Consider the following 19,629-nt stretch of genomic DNA (forward strand, 5'->3'; position numbering starts at 1 on the left):
TTACTTCACTGTGTCTATGTAGTTTTAGAGTATATATGTTTGTGGGTGGAGTAAGCAAACCCATTTTTCTTCTGCATGTGAATTTCATCTTCTTCTGCGTGAGATTTTGATCTTAACTGCCTAGCTCTATTCTCTTGAAAACGTGATGAAAATTACAATGTCAGCTGTGTTATTATGCCAGCAACACTGATTGTCATAAAAATTATTCTGGGTCTGGATTGGAAGAACTGTCAATAACTTGGTGGAAGGCATGACTTTGCACATCTTTGAGCTCAGTGACTTTTACAATGGGCATGACACTTGTGTGAGGTTTTAATAGAGTGTCTCCCATATCTATACCATTTGGATCCCATCTCCTGAACTGATGGACTGCTTCAGGGACTTAGCAAAAGAGAAACACCCAATGCTGCTCTTTTGGCAAACTGTAGTCCCCTCCCTACATCTTTCTGAGTAGACCTGGTGCCAATGCGACTTCAGACGGTCTTTCAGACCCCTCGAGCGTATTGCAGTAGTATAATTCTAATGTTTTTAATTTTCAAAGTGAGAAAAATAATATTTTATCTCTATATCAGTTAATTCACTCTGTTTTTTCGATACTTTGGAAAGAACTCTACATGATGAGTCAAGACATGTGACTGACTCTTAGTTACTAAATAAGGAGTTCTGTTACCTTGAACAAGTCACTTAATCTTTCTGAAACTCAGTTTTCTTATTAGATAAAAACACTTCACAAATGTCATTTTTGATGCCCTTTCCAATTTTAAATCCTGTAGTTCTCTGATTTTCTTATCATCGTAAGTTAGTTTTTAATCCTATCTTAAGGGAGCATCCCAAATTTTTTTTTAACCTAGCAGATAATCAGATAGCTGAAAAGCCTAAGATGTTCTAGTGTATATTTTATCAAATTTAAGTTTGGGAAAGTTGTCATATTATAGCTGTATAGTTCCAAAAGAAATATTTACTATATACAATAAAATACAATGTTCAATAAAATAGAATTTAAAGAATTTAAATTAAAAATACCTGAGGAACCTTGGAAAAGTTTTTGATTATTTTAAAATTTCATCTTAACTTCCATTCATAGGTTGTGAACTGGCTTGAAGGGCCTGGATCAGAGCAGCTGAGAGCCCAGTGGGGAATTGGAGACTCCATCCGGGCCTCCCAGGCCCTGCAGCAGAAGCATGAAGAGATCGAGAGCCAGCACAGTGTGAGTGGCTCTTCCCTCTGCGAGTCGCAGCACTGTCGTCAATGATCATTTATAGCATGTGTGGTACCGAGTGACAGGTTGCTATAGACTTTGGTTTAGGGTCGTAAAGTACAGTGTGGTTATCAAGTACATTGATAGCACTTGACCACTCTGTACATATTCATCACATGTTTGGTTTTGGTTTTCAGTTTAGAAACACAATTCATGTGAAATTTTAAAAACTACAGTAACAGAAGAAAGAGTGATAGTACATAAATAGAACCTTCATCTGTAGTCTTGAATTTTAAAAGTATTATCTCAGGAACAGGAGCTGTAAGTTAAATACAAATCATTGAACATTTTTTTCATCAGCATAAAAGGAAAAAGATCATGTTGGAACCTCTGAAATGCATAAAATAGTTCCTTTCAGTTCAGTCGCTCAGTTGTGTCCGACTCTTTGCGACCCCATGAACCGCAGCACGCCAGGCCTCACTGTCCATCACCAACTCCCGGAGTTCACCCAAGCCCATGTCCATCGGGTTGGTGATGCCATCCAGCCATCTCATCCTCTGTTGTCCCCTTCTCCTCCTGCCCTCGATCTTTCCCAGCATCAGGGTCTTTTCAAATGAGTCAACTCCTCGCATGAGGTGGCCAAAGTATTGGAGTTTCAGCTTCAGCATCAGTCCTTCCAGTGAATATTCAGGACTCATTTTCTTTAGGATTGACTGGTTGGATTGACTGATTGACTCCTTGCAGTCCAAGGGACTCTCAAGAGTCTTCTCCAACACCACAGTTCAAAAGCATCAATTCTTCGGCGCTCAGCTTTCTTTATAGTCCAACTCTCACATCCATATTTGACCACTGGAAAAACCATAGCCTTGACTGGACAGATCTTTGTTGACAAAGTAATGTCTCTGCTTTTTAATATGCTGTGTAGGTTGGTCATAACTTTCCTTCCAAGGAGTAAGCGTCTTTTAACTGGCTGCAATCACCATCTGCAGTGATTTTGGAGCTCTCCAAAAATAAAGTCAGCCACTGTTTTCACTGTTTCCCCATCTATTTGCCATGAAGTGATGGGACCGGATGCCATGATCTTAGTTTCCTGAATGCTGAGTTTTAAGTCAACTTTTTCACTCTCCTCTTTCACTTTCATCAAGAGGCTCTTTAGTTCTTCACTTTCTGCCATAAGAGTGGTGTCATCTGCAAATATTTAGATTTTTCAATTATAGAATTTTATTTTTAGGTCACTTTCATGTACTAACTAGGAACATTGCAAAGACAATATATATACTGTGGGCCTTTCCATATCCACAGGTTCCACATACATCTAAGGAGTCAACCAACCAGAGATTGAAAATACTAAGGAAAAAAAAACCCTTAGTTATAAAAAGCAACACTTGAATTGCAGTGTTTTAACCAATAGGTGGCACTGCGTTGTCACCTTGAGAACAGGTTGTCTGATGCAAGATGCAACATTAGCTTATGATGCTTAAGATGTTCTAGTATTAAAATTTTTCTTTTCTTTTGGTAAATAAAAGTCAACACTTTAAAACACATATTGGAATTGTTCAGGTCTTATGAAACTGACAGATTTCTAGTATCTTGATTACTTAATACAGGTAGAATTTGGAGAAACTTTTAATATGCCATTTTGGGTTAAAGCAATCTGTTAAATACTAAATTTTAGATTCTTTATAAAAGCATAATTCAGAAATAAAGCTAAAACAATCCCAAATCAATAAGGATTTTCAATACTAATATATGGAAAATTAAAGTCCTACTAATATGTATTTCTTTATTAAGGAGTGTCAATAAGAAGTTTTCTTGATTTTTGAATACTAGGTAAGCACGACAGAAAATATTGAAGTGTATGGAAATGAGTGTATGATAATAAGGATGCAAAATAAAGTGTAAAGTATTTTAGTCCAATCATAAACCTTATTTTAGCTTTTAATCCTGGTGATTGCCTCTCTTCTAGTATGTGAAAACCCAGGATGTTTCTTACCTACTGTCTTAATCCAAATCCCATATCTTGGTGGTGGTGTGTTTTTGTTTTTGTTTCACATATGTATGTGTTTGGGGGTGGAAGGGCTATGAAATAATCATTTTCTATGCAGGTAAATGTTTTTGAAAGGTAGACCATAGAATGACCATAACTGAACTGAATATAGCCTGTTCACCTAAGGTTCTATAAATTTTACGTTCCCTTATTTTCTAGGAAGGAGCATTTTGAATAAAATATATGTGTGTGACACACACACACACACATATATATATTTATATGTGTGTTTATATATATGTATACATAGTTATTTCTCTGTATCCATGGGTGCTACATTCTCAGATATGGAGAGCCAAGTATGAGACTTAAGCATCCGTAGATTTTGGAATCCCTGCACCAATCCCCCACAGATACAAGGGACAGCAGTATGGAGCAGGTTTTCTCAATGTTGGCATTATTGATTTATTTATTGATAAATCTTTGTTGCTTTGCCCTTCCTGCCAAAATAATGAAGGAACTATGCCTGATTCTAAGACCAACCACTCCACTATACTCTATAGACTGTGTTACCTGTGCAAGGCTTTGCTATTGCAATTATCTTCTCTCTTTTCAACTGGATTATTTCCACCGGTGTACAAATACTGTATTTTACATTAAAAACAAAATATATGCTCAAGATATGTGCATTTTAATATAAATTTATATATATAATAAATAATATATAAATTAATATAAATTGGCTATTCTCTCTTCTCATTTCCTCTTCTTTTTTTAATTGACTCTGATCAGGGTTTATGTCCTTCCCACTCTTATCAGAATTTCAGTCCTTATCTTATTGGACCTTTCAGTAAATTTTAATAAAGGTGACCACTTCTCCCTGGTTTTTTACTTCATTCCTGAAACACACAGGTCCTTTTTGGCCTCTTCTGCTCAATCTCTTTCCTCTCATTGCCCTCTGAATTTAGGAGTGACCCAGGATTCAGATTTCCAAAGGCTCTTTTTTTCTAAACCAATACTCTTTGTGTTTGGATAATTTCATCTAGTCCCATGCCTTTAAATAACATCCGTTAGCTAATACTTTGCAAATTAGTATCTTCAGCCTTGACCTATAGCCAACTGCTAACAGTTTCATATCTTGAAACTTTACCAAATTCTTTGATGAGCTCTAGTAGTTTTCTGGTGGTGTCTTTAGGATATTCTGTGTAGAGTATCATGTCATCTGCAAAACATGACACTTTTACTACTTCTTTTCCAATTTGGATTCCTTTTATTTATTTTTCTTGTCTGATTGCTATGGCTAGGACTTCCAAAATTTTGCTGAATAAGAGCAGTGAGAATGAGCATCCTTGTCTTGTCCTTGATCTTAGAGGAAATGCTTTAAGCTTTTCACCATTGAATATGATGTTAACTCTTTGATTTTCCTTTGTGGTCTTTATTATGTTGAGGTTTGTCCCCTCTATGCCTAGTTCCTGGAAAGGCTTTTTTTTTTTTTATCATAAATGGATATTGAATTTTGTCAAAAGAATTTTCTACATCAAGATGATCACATGGTTTTTATTTTGTAATTTGTTGATGTGATGTATCAAACTGATTGAATTGTGGATACTGAAAAATCCTTGCATCCCTGGGATAAATGCCACTTGATCACAGTGTACAATCTGCTTAAAGTATTGGATTTGGCTTGCTAGTAATTTGTTGAGGGTTTTTTGTTTTTTGGGGGTTTTTTTTTTTTTTTTTTGCTTTCAAAAGTAGAAGGTCTTTAAAATTTTTTTTATTGTACTTGATTTACAATGTTGTGTTCGTTTCTGCTGTAAAACAAATTGAATCAGTTACACATATACATATATCTACACTTTTTAAGTTTATTTTCCCATATAGGCCATTATAGAGTGTTGAGTAGAGTTTCTGGAAAATTTTTCTCATAAATGGATGCTGAATTTTATCAAAAGGTTTTTCTGCATCTGTTCTTCATTTTTGACAGGTGAATCTGATGGAGGAAACAGAGTGTGGCATGAGCATAGGTTGTGCCCTGGGAGGTGTTATAGCCTCTGACAAAGTGTAGAAGTGAGGACATGAGGCTCTTGAGTGCTAGACAGTAGAATATGCTGAGGTCAGTGGATTGGTGAACCTCACAGGGCTGCAGGAGCCGGCGTACCAAAGGATGTGAACTGGAGAGTCAGTAACTGGGGGTCAGAGAGTGGGATTCCTGAAGTTAAGATATGGGGGCTGTACAGTAGTACATGATATTAATAACAGATTTTGTGTCTGTTGGAGTAGGTAGCTGAGGTGTAGGTGAGGGCAGGATAGATGGAAGTAAGGGAGGGAGTCGAGGAACTGAGTTGAGTGTTGGCCGGATGTCTGCACAGTGGGAGTCAGGAAGAAGGCTGACACGGAGGGGAAGGCCGAGCAGTCTACCGACTGAGATGAGGGCACGCAGCAGGAAGGGTTGGCAGGATGGAGTCCAACAACATGCACTTCACAGGAGATGTGGCTTTTGAGAGAAGGATGGAAGAAATGGTTTGGAAATAGGAGTGAGGCAGCCCTCTCCCTCACCTCCAGGCTTGTGGTCGGTCACCTGGACGCAGCAGCAGCAGAGCCGCGGGCTCACTGCTCTCTCCGAGGGTGATGGATTTCACAGAGAACAGGAAAGAGAGGGGAACATTTAGAGGCCAGCCATGAGGAGATAGACTTTGCTGTCGGCAGGAGTTATTCCAGGGATCTCAGTGAAAGGATTTGAACCCTGGGACTTTTTGTCCTCAAATTATTTTGGTTTTAAAAAATCTCGTATATGTTACTTAGTATATCTGGAGATACTGTAAAATGTAGTGTGTTCTTCAGGAGCTAATTTGGTCCTTGTCTCTATTACAGGAATGGTTTGCAGTTTATGTGGAGCTTAATCAGCAGATTGCAGCACTCTTAAATGCTGGGGATGAAGAAGATCTTGTGGAACTGAAGTCGCTTCAGCAACAACTTAGTGATGTTTGTTATCGACAGGCCAGTCAGCTGGAATTTAGGCAGAATCTGCTACAAGCAGCTCTTGAATTTCATGGTGTTGCCCAAGATGTAAGTGACTACTCTGATTGCTTTTCTTTGCTTCAGATTATCTGAGTACTTATCTGCACATCATTTTTGCAGGTTTGCATGTCTCTTAACTATTTTTCTGGAACAGTAAAATTTACTGGTGGGGGAAACAAGATAGATTTTTTTTTTTTTTTTTTAAATTTTATATTACATTATTCTGCATGCAGCTAAACTTTTTTTTGTCTAAATAGTGTCCCAATGTAATTGATAGATTTCGTTTGGATAGTTTTTCAATGTTCATGTTTTATAACATAGATTGAAATGAAAGTTTCAATACTTTTCTGCATTCTGCTGACCTGGACATACTGTCTTCCTGGTGCATGCATCTCTCTGTTCTGTCTTTCAGATAACGTGTATTCTAATTATGTGTCCTTGTCTTTTAACAGCAGAGTCTTTTTCGAGTATAATCATGGTAACTTCATTAGATATAAGCCTCATTAATCATTAAACACTGTAGATGCTGATTATATCAGGGTTATCTCTTTGGTGTCCCTCTGCTTTAGTTGTCTCAGCAGTTGGATGGCTTATTAGGGATGTTGTGCGTAGATGTAGCACCAGCTGATGGAGCATCGATTCAGCAAACTTTAAAACTGCTTGAAGAGAAGCTGAAAAGTGTTGGTAAGCAGATTTTAAAAATGCTGAAACATAAGGGTTCTTTTTTTAAAAATATCATTACCATGGTTAGACAAGTCAACTTCTACTGATCTAATTATAATCATTTACAGGGAACACAGGAAAAATTAGTGTAAAAAGTTTTTACCCCCTTACAGGGTGTAGTTTATGCTATAGTTCTTACCTTTCATTGGCGGTCCGTCACCCTTCTTCACAAGGCCTTCGGCCTTTCCTGTTTACCCAGCCGAATCTACAAGTGCCATGTCTTGCGTATTCTATGAACAGTTACCTGTAGTGCATGCATAACCTGTATTTAGCTGTGCAGTGTTCTGTGGTAAACCCTGTATGCCCCACACTGTGTTTTATGCAATGATTTTTGTTGTTGCTATATCCTAACCTTGTGAAAAGAAGAGTTGGTTTGGTTCTGTGCATCTGTTTCTCTGAACTGGGAATATTGCCAAGGTTACCTACTCTCCAAGGAGAGGATGGTTCAGTTTTATTAAGCTAGTACCCTTACTTGACACCATAGCCTTTTGACTTTTACTACAAGTAGAAAATACAGAGAGTTTTCCTAGGTCATGACCAGGAGAAGTGAATAGTGGCTGTGAACATGGGGGTGGAGGGTGTGTGTGCCGAGTGGGACACTGGGCAGAGGAAAATGGAGGAGAGGAAGCAGAAACTTGAGGCAGTCATTTAGTGGAAAATGGTGACATGTGATTGAACCAATTTAATCAATTTTGAAAAGGACTTGAGGGAATGGGTTTGAAAAATCATGTTTGTATTGGCATTTTACTTGCTTATAGTCTTTGTTATTTTAATGGATGATGTAACTGATTACATGTTTAGTATCTAATTTACCAAATGAAATTTATTTCAAAAATGTCAATTTTTCTTGAGCGATATTTTTCCTTTAATAATGCTAAAGGAATTCCAATATACATACCTAATTTAAAGTCTTATAAATACATCCTAAGTGTTGCTTCTTACTGAGTATAAGCTGACAGCACCTATATTCAAAATGCTGTGTCTTTTCACAGTGAGAACACAGTGCTTGACTGTCTTAATGTCTTGTGGCTCTAATATATTTTTTGAACAAAGCATTTGCCTTCTCCTGTGTTCTCAAAATTGAACTATGTAAAAACAGAAGGGAAAAAATTGAAAATCTTACTCATCAAGAGAGGAATTCTCACACTTTCTACTTGCAGTTTTGAAAAGTGATTAGTTATCTACAGAAGTTCACCTTTTAGAAATTCTCTTTAGGGAGAATTTGAATGAGAGGGAGCTCCAATTTGAGCCACATTTAAATAGGTTTTATTGATTGAAATATTCAGAGGGCTCCAGACCAAAGTAGTTTTAATGTACAAAGCTGTTATCCTTGCAATCCAAGTACAATATCTGCTGAGAAGATTTAACTAAGGGAGGGAAAGCTTCTCTTGTTTAAGAGATTAAATCTGGCAACTTTTGTTTTAGATGTAGGATTGCAAGGTTTGCGTGAAAAAGGTCAAGGTCTTCTGGATCAGATCTCCAATCAGGCATCCTGGGCCTATGGAAAGGATGTAACCATTGAAAACAAGGAAAATGTGGACCACATACAAGGAGTGATGGAAGACATGCAGCTTAGGAAACAAAGGCAAAGTTTGACAGTCCTTGTTAATTTTTGCTGAGACAACATAATATTAATTAAAATGAAAAGTGATTATTTTCCATACAAAGTAGAAATTCTTACCTGTTACATAGTAGGCATGTAGTAAGTTTTTGGTAAATGTAGTGATTATCGTGTATAATTGTACTAACAAGTAATGGCAATTCGTTCATATAATGTGTACCTTTTGCCTTTTTACTCAGTGATAAAAATTTCATTTCCATTTAAGTGGACCATATCCTTTATCCCCAGTATAGCCTGTGACTCATCTGTCTTTTAGGACCCTGGAGAATCTGACATTTCCATTTCATTTAGTTTAGAGTTGCTATTAAATGTATCATACGTTGATCTGTTTCTTCATCTAAACCTCACACAAATTGTCACTCATCCATTGTTCTCATATTTGCTGTAGAAGGATTAGATAGTAAATTCTGGGTAATGTTTAGTTTCATTTGTTATATGGCAGAACTAGAAATTTAAAGAGTTCTTTGAAAACTCAACTTGCAATAGCAGTTGCAGAATATTGCAAAATAAAGGATTAAATTAATAGATGCTAGTACATACAGGCTAGCATGGTTGTATGAAATTTTTGTACACTTAGAAATTTCAAGGACATCAATAAAACCTCACAGAAACTTCCCTCTGCATCACAGACAAAACAGTCATTAGATAGAAATTCCTTCTGTCCTCATATCTGCAAACTTATCCATTTCATTATTTTCATCAGAAGGATGAAAAAGCTTTGCTCTTATCGAAACTGTGTATCCCCATGTCTCCTCACTCAGTCAGTTCCTGCTCTCTCCTTTAATCCCTGCCTTTCATTCGGATACTTTGTTATTGTTCAGTCCCCAGTCATCTCCAACTCTGCAACCCCATGGACTGCAGCAGGCCAGGCTTCCCTGTCCTTCACCATCTCCCAGAGCTTGCTCAAACTCATGTCCATTGAATTGGTGATGCCATCCAACCATCTTGTCCTCTGTCATCCCCTTCTCCTTCTGTCTTTCCCAGCATCAGGGTCTTTTCCGGTGAGTTGGCTCTTAGAGTCAGGTGGCCAAAGTATTGGAGTTTCAGCTTCAACATCAGTCCTTCAATGAATATTCATGATTGAGTTCCTTTTAAGATTGACTGGTTTGATCTCCTTGCTTTGTCCAAGGGACTCTGAAGAGACTACTCCAACAGCATCAATTCTTCAGCACTCAGCTTTCTTTATGGTCCAACTCTCACATCCATACATGACTAGTGGAAACACCAGAGCTTTGACTATATGGACCTTTGTGGGCAAAGTCATGTCTCTGCTTTTTAATATGATGTCTAGGTTTGTCATAGCTTTTCTTCCAAGGAGCAAGTATCTTTTGATTTCATGGCTACAGTCACCATCTAGAGTGATTTTGGAGCCCAAGAAAATAAAGTCTGCAACTGTTTCCATTGTTTCCCCATCTTTTTGCCATGAAGTGATGGGACCAGATGCCATGACCTTCATTTTTTGAATGTTGAGTTTTAAGCCAGCTTTTTAACTCCTTTTTTACCTTCATCAAGAGGCTCTTTGGTTTCTCTTTGCTTTCTGCCACAAGGGTGGTGCCATCTGCATATTTGAGGTTATTAATATTTATCCCGGCAATCTGGATGCCAGCTTGTGCTTCATCCAGCCTGACATTTTGCATGATGTACTCTGCATATAAATTAAATAATCAGGGTGACAGTATACAGCCTTGACACACTCCTTTTCCAATTTTAAACCAGTCCGTTGTTCCGTATTTGGCTCTAACTGTTGCTTCTTGACCTGCATACAGGTTTCTCAGGAGACAGGTAAGGTGGTCTGGCACTCACTCTAAGAATTTTCCACAGTTTGTTGTGATGCACACAGTAAAGGCTTTAGCGTAGTCAGTGAAGCAGAAGTAGATTTTTTTCTATTGCTTTTTCTATGATCCAGTGGATGTTGGCAGTTTGATCTCTGGTTCCTCTGCCTTTTCTAAATCCAGCTTGTACATCTGAAAGTTCTTGGTTCATGTACGGTTGAAGTTTTGCTTGGAGGGCTTTGAGCATGACCTTGCTCGCATGTGAAATGAGTGCAGTTGTGTGGTAGTTTGAACATTCTTTGGCATTGCCCTTCTTTGGGATTTGAATGAAAACTGACCTCTTCCAGTCCTGTGGCCACTGCTGAGTTTTCCAAATTTGCTGGCATATTGAGTGCAGCACTTTTGTAGCATCATCTTTTAGGATTTGGAATAGTTCAGCTGGAATTCCATCACCTCCACTAGCTTTGTTCATAGTGATGCTTGCTAAGGCCCATTTGACTTCGCACTCCAGGATGCCTGGCTCTAGGTGAGTGATCACACCATTGTGTTTATCTGGGTCATAAAGATCTTTTTTGTATAGTTCTTCTGTGTATTCTTGCCACCGCTTCTTAATACCTCTGCTTAGTTAGGTCCGTATCGTTTCTGTCCTTTCTGGTGCTCATCTTTGCGTGAAATCACCACCTCCTCTTCAAACCTTTCTTTCTCTCCCTTGAGCTCTCCTTCTTGACAGCTGTCATTGAAGATCTAATCTGCATTCCTACCTCCTCACTATCTCCAGTTTACTTTTCAGCTCTTCTTTGACCTCTCCCCTCACCATTTCACTGAACTTGCTCTTACTGATGTCATCAGTGACTGTAATTGCCACATGTAAATAAACCCTTCATCTTGCTCAAAATCCAGGGAATACTTTTGGTTCTGACATTGCTTGACCACTCTGAATAGCATTAGGGACAACTGACTTTTTTTTTTTTTTTTTTTCTTTTTGAAACCCCCTGACAACTTTATATACTTTAAAAACACCTTTATGATTCTGCTGGGCACTCTGTTTCTTTTGGTTTTCCGCACTGATTTCTTGTCCTCTAGCTAATTTCACTGCTTTCAGGGTTTGTTCTGAGGCCACATCCTCTTCTCACTCATTGTCTTCTCCCTGGACAGTCTCACTACTTGAACGACTTTCTTCAGTTTGACCGTGATTGAGTAGTTATGGCTCTGACCCAGATCCCTCCCCTGTACTTTGGACCTGTAATTGCTCTTAGCTACCGAACATCTCCACCTGGGTGCCCCATACAATACTTAAAACTCACTTGTATGGATTGGAATCATTTTCCTCCAAAACTGGCTCTTCTCCTTTAGTTTCCTGTCCCAGTTAAAAATACCATCAGCTACCCAACTTGTGATTTATCCGAAGGCTTTATCAAAATCGTTACTCTTTCTCGTCTCTTACAGCCTCATCAAATGCCCAGGTTTTGCTGTCTCTGAATCCTTTTTTCATGATCTTAGCTCTTACCTGCTTCCTTCCTTGCTTCTCTACAGTCTGTTGTGCGTGAGCACTGTCTTTGTAAAGCGTGCATACAATTACCTAGCTTCTCGGTGACTTCCTGTTTCCTCAGATGAAGTTCAGTCTCCTTGGAATAGTGTAGGAGACCCTTGATAATCCAGTCCTGTATAATCTTACCTCCTTTAACTTTCCTACAAAACCACACACTTATTTCACTTTGCTGAATGCATCATGCGGTTTCAAGCATCCAGAGTACTTGGAATACTTCTCCCCTCATTTTCTGCCTAGTGTATTCCTACTTATTATTCAACACTCTGGGGTACTTATCTTTGGGAGTTTTTTTAGATTTCTTAGGCAAGTTTTTACTTATTCCTCCCTATTCTCATATAGCTCCACAGTAGTATTTATCACATTGTTTTTTTAAAAGTCCATCTTCCCAAATGGGACCATCTTAATAAGTAGAAACCATGTCTTATATTTTCAAGCACACTGTTCAGTACCTGAAAATATATGTTGAATATGATACTTTCATATTTCAGACATGTCTTCATCATTGACATATCTTACCTTGTCTTTTAGCTTCAGATTTTAAAAATATATATAGTCACTTCTCTTCAGTCCCTGGTAAGATTATTTAACCAAATTGCCCTTTAAAAATATGTTATAGATTGTGTTGAGGGCATTCTTGAAAAAAAAAAAAAAAGCCTGTGACAATGACTTAGCTATTGTTATCAAGCTCCCTTAAGAATATCAACTCTAGTGGAGCCCAGTGCCTCCTGGGTGGCCTGTTAGTGGTATTCAGTACTGCCGTGAGATTCTCTCCTTCCCATCTGAAGTACACGGAATTGCATGGAAATGAAGGGAATGGATCAGAGCTTCATTGATCAAGTCAGCTTAAAATTTTAATCTGTATGTTATCCAGGGAGACCACATTAAAATCTAAAAATACTCTGAATTGTGTTTTTTTCTGTCCAGAGAATTTTTTTTCTTTCTTAGGAGCATAGATGGGAGGTTTTTTTTTTTTAATTCAAAATTAGATATTACTCTGGTAATGTAATATAATGAAAAGCTTTAATTTTTTTTTATTTTCTTGGAGCATCATTCACCAAACCAGTATTTTAGAAACTTTATGTTTTTGTCTTTGAAGTTTGTTTAATACTAATTGACAGATAATATTTCTTTAGGCTTTAGTGCACTACTGTGTTTGTGCTTTGCTTCAGTATTTTGCACAATCCATACAATACTCAAGAGGGTTTGTGATTTAGTATCTTTCAGGTATTTTGAGGTTTTAATGGAACAGAGATACAGATATCCTTAAAATTCTTGCAAACCAATACAAAATAGTTACAGTCTCCATAGTGTAAGACTAAGTATTTTAATATACTGTAAAATATGTGTGCAGATGGTAGTGTTATACTAGTTATCCACAAAACTGAAATGTTTTCCTAAATTTATGTTTGGATTTATTAGATGTGAAGACATGGTAGATGTGCGAAGATTAAAGATGCTTCAGATGGTACAGTTGTTTAAATGTGAAGAAGATGCTGCCCAGGTAAAGATCAATCAAGCATATTATGTACTTGTCTTTACTTAGAAAATTGATTTCACCTAACTGTAAACAGAAGTGTTCTTTTCATGGTCCTAAGTAAATTCATTAAATGAGATTCTCATTTATCCTGTTGAAGTAATAAAGTTTTATATTTCCAGTAATCTTACTGGTCTCATTTGACTTACTTCTCAATGAAATGCTCTATTGAGCTAGAGATTGGAATTATTTATTATTGTGATTTGCTTGTCAGTTACATCCCAGGATGAAGGCTGGTGTAGTTGATTGCCTTTTAACCCACAAGAGGGTTTTGTAGCTAGATAAACAGTTTGCTGTTTTGTGTAGTCAATATCAAAAAACATAGTTACAACTTAACATGGAAGAAAATTAGGATTTTAAGTTGTAACATTAAGTCTGTAATGTGATTCCAGTAAGATTTATATTACATAAATGCATGGTTTTTTATTAATATAAATCATGTGATGTTAATTTTAAATGAGTACTTCTCTTTAATAGGTCTTGTCTTTAGATTTTAAAGATTTTGAGGAAGAGGAGAGATTAACTCATGTAGTTTGGCACTGATTGAAATAAGCTATTACGGTTATAACAAATGGGTTAATTAATCACATGATAGTAATCTTTTTTTTTTCAATGCGGTGTTTTGCTATTCAAGGTAAAAAGTTATGGCTCCAGGTTGACTGTGACTTATTTTCATTCAGGCAGTAGAATGGCTCAGTGAACTTCTGGATGCTCTCCTTAAGACACACACCAGATTGGGGGATGATGCTCAGGAAACGAAAGTTCTGCTGGAGAAGCATAGAAAATTTGTTGATGTTGCACAGGTGCAGAACTGGTTATCTTCCTTTTCTACAAGCTCAGTGTTAGAATAGTTTTCTACATGATTGTAATGTAACTTAGCCCTCCAAGTCCAAGAAGGTTAGTTATATTAATCCAGAAATATAAAACTAAGAAAATGTCAGCTGATGAATGAAAACTAGCCTGTATACATTTGAGAGGGTTTAAGGTTTCCTGAATACAGGTTCTGTAGCTCCCTCTGATTTATGATACATTAATACATTATGGTAATTTTAAGGCAGTAATCATTCATTTGTAAAAGTTACTATGAAGTATAAGTTAATATCAGTAAATTAGAAACCCTAGTTTCTGCATCTCACCAGTGTCAGCATTATAACAACATGGATTTTTTTTTCATGTGATTAGTATCTTAATTTATTTTGCCTAATTACTGAGTTCATGTTGTTAACTGTGTGGTTCCCCATGTAGAATATAAAGTGCCCCTTTCCGCCCATTTGTTTTGATTAATGGGTGAACAGATTTTTTTAATTGATTTTTTTTTTTTCTTTTTTGGGCTGATGAAATTGAACAGACTGAGAGGAAAGCAGAGTAAGAGAGGAAAGCCTAACAAGATATAAACTTAATAAAAATTAACTGGAAGTATTGCTTCCCCTTAATTATTTATGCATGCAGACAACTTGTAGTAGTAAGTGCCAGTGGAATCATTCATTATTGATTTCTAGTAGTGTTACTTAATTGCAGCTACAGTCCTCCCGTTCACTTTCCTGTCCCTTTTTTTAGAATTCTGTTGTTATAACTGTGTGTTTGCTTTTCTTCTTTAGAGCACTTATGACTACGGAAGACAGTTGCTGCAGGCCACAGTTGTGCTGTGCCAGTCTTTGCGCTGCACCTCTCGATCATCTGGGGATACACTTCCTCGACTGAACAGAGTGTGGAAACAGTTTACAATCGCCTCTGAAGAGAGGGTGCATAGGCTGGAAATGGCTATTGCCTTTCACTCAAATGCTGAAAAGGTTCGCTTTTTTAAAAATGTAGTTTCAGTTGTGTGTGCTATGTATGTTTAAAATGTGTTTACCTTGTAATTTTCTAATTAGTCTGTTCTTTAAAATTTTATATGAATTCCACTGTTTAAAGTTTGTTTAGGTATAACATATTGTCTTAGAAGGCTCAAATCAGATTCTTGGTAAGCCATACCAGGGTTGGAGTACTCTGGTTAGAAGAATTGAAACCGTCCAGTAGTCTTTGCTCAGCACCATGTCTCTCCTCACCAGACCTGATGTCCAGAATGTACTGTGTTCTTTCAGGTGTCATGACTCCCACTGTTTCATTATGCCAAGAAAGGAAACTCTGCTTTCACAAATACTAATTGTCATAAATTTTTTAAAAGGTCACTTTGTGATTTTTATAATGTTTGAGACTCTCCAGCTAAAATTACAAGGATAAAAATGAAACCTTTTTTTTTCGTGTGTTATCTTTAAAGAATCATTCTAGATTTTATTATTTAATGAATTCATTAATCCCAGAAACTAAAAGTCAATATGTGGTGTTTTATTGGGGCAAATTTTCAATAGAACCTTTTTCTCAACTGCAGAGTGAAAATTTATAGCATCCAAGTCTTATATTTCCATTCCAAAGAGGAGCCTTACTAAGTAGTTAACTTTGTTTTGATGAAAGTTTATATGTAGGGTATATTCAATGCAGGTTAAGATATGAGAAACCTAAGATAGCCTTGGTCTGTAGAACAGAAGAGATACTGCCAGGAGCCTTAGGAATTAAGGAGTTTCTGTCTGTGTTATGCAATACATCTGTTGGGAAATGTCCACATTAACTCTTACTGAGCCGGTTACTGAACTCTACAGGTTATTTTTTTAGTGTAAGATGGGCCGACTGATGATGAATGAAAGTATCCAAATGGCTTGACTTATTTATCTATTGATTGTTTTAGTGAAAACTTTTTATTGAACTAAATACTAACATAGAAAAATGTGCAGCTCAGATGTTCTACTCACTGAATTTTCAGAGTGAGTATGCCTGTGTAATCAGCTCACTATTCAAATAACGGAATGTTACCAGCACCCCAGAGGTTGTTCCCCATCCTCTTTTAATCACAGTGCTTCTGCTGCCCATCCCAGTGTGACCACTGGCCCGATCTCTTAACACCACTGATAATTTTTTAGGATGCTACTCTTAAAATGTATCTGCAAAGACATTTAAAAATCTAGATCTCTTTAAGAAGTTATGTAAGAATGAATATATATTAGTTGCTCAGTTGTGTCCAAGTCTTTGTGACCCCATGGACTGTAGCCTACCAGGCTCCTCTGTCCATGGAATTATTCAGGCAAGAATACCAGAGTGGGTGGCCAATCCTTTGTCTAGGGAGTCTTCCCAACCCAGGGATCGAACATGGGTCTCCCACATAGCAGGCGGACTGTTTACCATCTGAGCCACCAGGGAAGCCCAAGATTGAATATGGTTGAAAATTTTTACATAGAATATTAATATTCCTGTTTTTTCTGGTACATGGCCTTTATCGTGCTTACAATAAACTCTGCTCAAGGTTATTTTATTATGTCAACCTATGTAAAACCTTTTGTTATTAGTAGTTATTTTTCTCTTGGGTGGGTTCTATTTCAAACCAGCAAGCCACAACTATAAGCAAACTGCATAGCAAATTATAGTGATTAGGAAAATATTTAAATTAAGTCTGGAATTTTATAATATGAAAATATTCTTTATGAGTAATGCCAAAATAAACATAATTGGATTCATAAAAGTATGCAAAGTTGCTAAAATAAATTTTTTTTTTCTGTCTTAAATTTTGCAGATTTTTTCTTGTAGGTAAATTTTTAAAATTAGTATTATTGTTTTAAATCTGAAGTGTATCTTAGACTGATAGCACATCTGCATTTGAAACTAGACACACTTCAAGAGCTCACTAACCATATGTACCTAGTGGCTGCTATGTGGGTCTGTACTTACAGCTTTAACTATTACAAATCACAGCAATTTTTTCTTTCCTCTCTTTTGTACCATTTAAATTTAAATAGTGATTATTAAGGAAAAAAATAATATTAAGGACTGTAGAAATTCCAAATTTGAATTAAAACCATATCTATTTATATTTTGTTTTTTAGTTTATATCATGTAACTAAAGTCAGCAGATCTGTTTTTAAAATAACTGTAAAGTTTCTAGCTAGGGAATCACATTGTTATGCATTTGTACTCTGAGTATATGTTGCTATGTATTTATATATATTTTTTCATTTGTGAAGTTTGTAAGTTCATTGAGGTCAAAATCTGTTTCTCATTCATATCCCAAGCCACTACATAAACATAAAGTAAGTATTCAATAAATAGTTACTTGATGTATGAAAGAATACTACTTATTAAGCACAGTTTCAGTTTAATTCCAAATAATAGTCTAGTATTTTTTTTTGGAAATCACTATAGAACTCTTCTTATTCCAATTACAATATTATTAGTGTGGGTTATGTGTTTGATTTTAATTTTTTGAGTCAGCTTTGTCAGTAATCAGCCTTCTATAACATACATGAAGATTCTAGGAACAGAACAGAAACACCTTCAATCCACTAAATTTTAATGAACTTGGTTTCCTTTCTGTGTCTCTTGATTGATGTTGCACTTTTATTTGTTGCAGATTTTACAAGACTGTCCAGAAGAACCTGAAGCTATTAATGATGAGGAGCAGTTTGATGAAGTTGAAGCAGTTGGGAAATCACTTTTAGATAGACTAACTGTTCCTGTAGTTTATCCTGATGGGTATGCTGCAAGTTCTTTAATTTGTGTTTTTATCAGTAAGGTCTTAAAGTAATATCAAGAGAAGAAAATCTGTTTCTAAAAAGTCCTAGTAAATTAGCTTTAGTTCACATCTTCAGTATCTGTAATAAATTAATTTAAAATGAAAAGAAATCCCTACTGGGTTTTTAACAGTGGTAGCAGTTGGTACTTGCTGCTATCAAATGTATTGCCCTCGATAGCTTGTTGTAGAAGAAAGATCATTGACTAGGTTGACATACTGGGTTCTAGCCGTGACTGTGATAATAAGGAGTCTGGTGACTTTGAACTTCATTCAGGGAATGGATGGGGAGGGGACTGTTTAGTAAGCTCAAAATATATACATTATATACCCAGCGCAAAGCTAAACATTTCACCTTTAGGCTTTTGACCAAACAGTGCTAGGCCGATACAGTTATTGTGCTTTACAGATGAAGAAACCAAAGCTCAGAAAGATTAAGTAAGTTGTCAGGATATCACAGCTTCTAGGTGAAATTAGAACATAGTTTCAGGTCTGTCTGGCACTAAATCCATTCTCTTTTTCACTGTGCTATGTAATCCTAATTTCTTCTTTTGTAAAATGATGGGGTCTTGATTTCCACATTCCTTTCCATTTCAAATAGTTGATGATAAAAATAAGAGTTAACCTCTTAGAAATAAATGGTCCAGTAAATGAATCATAGTAGCTTTATCCCCAGGGAGCTAGATCTTCTCAGTGAAAACAATTTGGTGGTAATTCAGAAGATATGTAATTCAAACAATAGAGAAACCAAACCATTGAATATAAGTATCCTTACATTGTAATACAGGGCTTTCCTGGTAGTTCAGTGGTAAAGAATCCGCCTGCCAGTGCAGGAGACGTGGGTTAAGTCCCTGGGTCGGGAAGATCCCCTGGAGAAGGAAGTGGCAACCCACTTCAGTATTCTTGCCTGGGAAATCCCATGGACAGAGGAGCCTGGTGGGCTAGTCCATGGGGTCACAAAGAGTCGGACATGCCTGAGCAACTAAACAAAAACATCAACACTGTAATATAGTGAGTAGGTTTGATTGTGGACTCTGGAACCAGATTCCTTGGGTTTAAATCTCAGCCCCACCACTTACTAGCTGTGACATCTTGGGCAAGCCACTTAACCTTTTCTGTGCCTCAATTCCCTCATCTAAAAATAGGAATATATTTTCCATACTTCTCGGGTTGAGTGAGGGAGTTAAATGAGCTACATGTATATAAACTACTTAAAACGATTATCTCACACATGATAAGTGCCACCGCTAATATGTCATGAGCTTCAAAGGATTATTTGGAATTGATACTGAGAAGATACAACATTTTTCATAGTCTGTACTTAGATAATCGCTCAGTCATTTCCAACTCTTTGTGACCCCATGGACTGTAGTCTACCAGACTCCTCTGTCCATGGGATTTTCCAGGCAAGAATACTGGAGTGGGTTGCCATTTCCTTCTCCAAGATAATCTCTAGTTATACCTAAACTTGAATAATCAGAAGTAGCCTTTAAAGTCATGTATATCTCCAGTGTATAAAAGAGAATAAAATCTAAAAGTTTGCAGATCCGGCTGGTAACAGTGTTAGGAGGGTGCTTCTGGTTGGTCCGTTCCCGCATGTCCCTCCCCCAAAACCTCAGTTCTGTGATTCACA

General features: G+C 36.9%; 1 protein-coding gene across 2 annotated transcripts in view; it reads left to right on the top strand.

Annotated features, from left to right (window-relative positions):
• Positions 1 to 19,629, top strand: part of SESTD1 (SEC14 and spectrin domain containing 1) — a 134,349-nt gene that overhangs the window by 105,761 nt on the left and 8,959 nt on the right. For both annotated transcript variants that reach the window (XM_061135397.1, XM_061135398.1), the window contains exons 10-17: positions 1,085 to 1,207; positions 6,057 to 6,251; positions 6,773 to 6,887; positions 8,352 to 8,511; positions 13,288 to 13,369; positions 14,083 to 14,205; positions 15,001 to 15,192; positions 17,838 to 17,959. In XM_061135397.1, the coding sequence (XP_060991380.1) occupies positions 1,085 to 1,207; positions 6,057 to 6,251; positions 6,773 to 6,887; positions 8,352 to 8,511; positions 13,288 to 13,369; positions 14,083 to 14,205; positions 15,001 to 15,192; positions 17,838 to 17,959 (1,112 nt within the window). The remainder of the gene's footprint in view (positions 1 to 1,084; positions 1,208 to 6,056; positions 6,252 to 6,772; positions 6,888 to 8,351; positions 8,512 to 13,287; positions 13,370 to 14,082; positions 14,206 to 15,000; positions 15,193 to 17,837; positions 17,960 to 19,629) is intronic.

The sequence above is a fragment of the Dama dama genome, chromosome 33, assembly GCF_033118175.1.
Source record: "Dama dama isolate Ldn47 chromosome 33, ASM3311817v1, whole genome shotgun sequence".
Taxonomy (NCBI): Eukaryota; Metazoa; Chordata; class Mammalia; order Artiodactyla; family Cervidae; genus Dama; species Dama dama.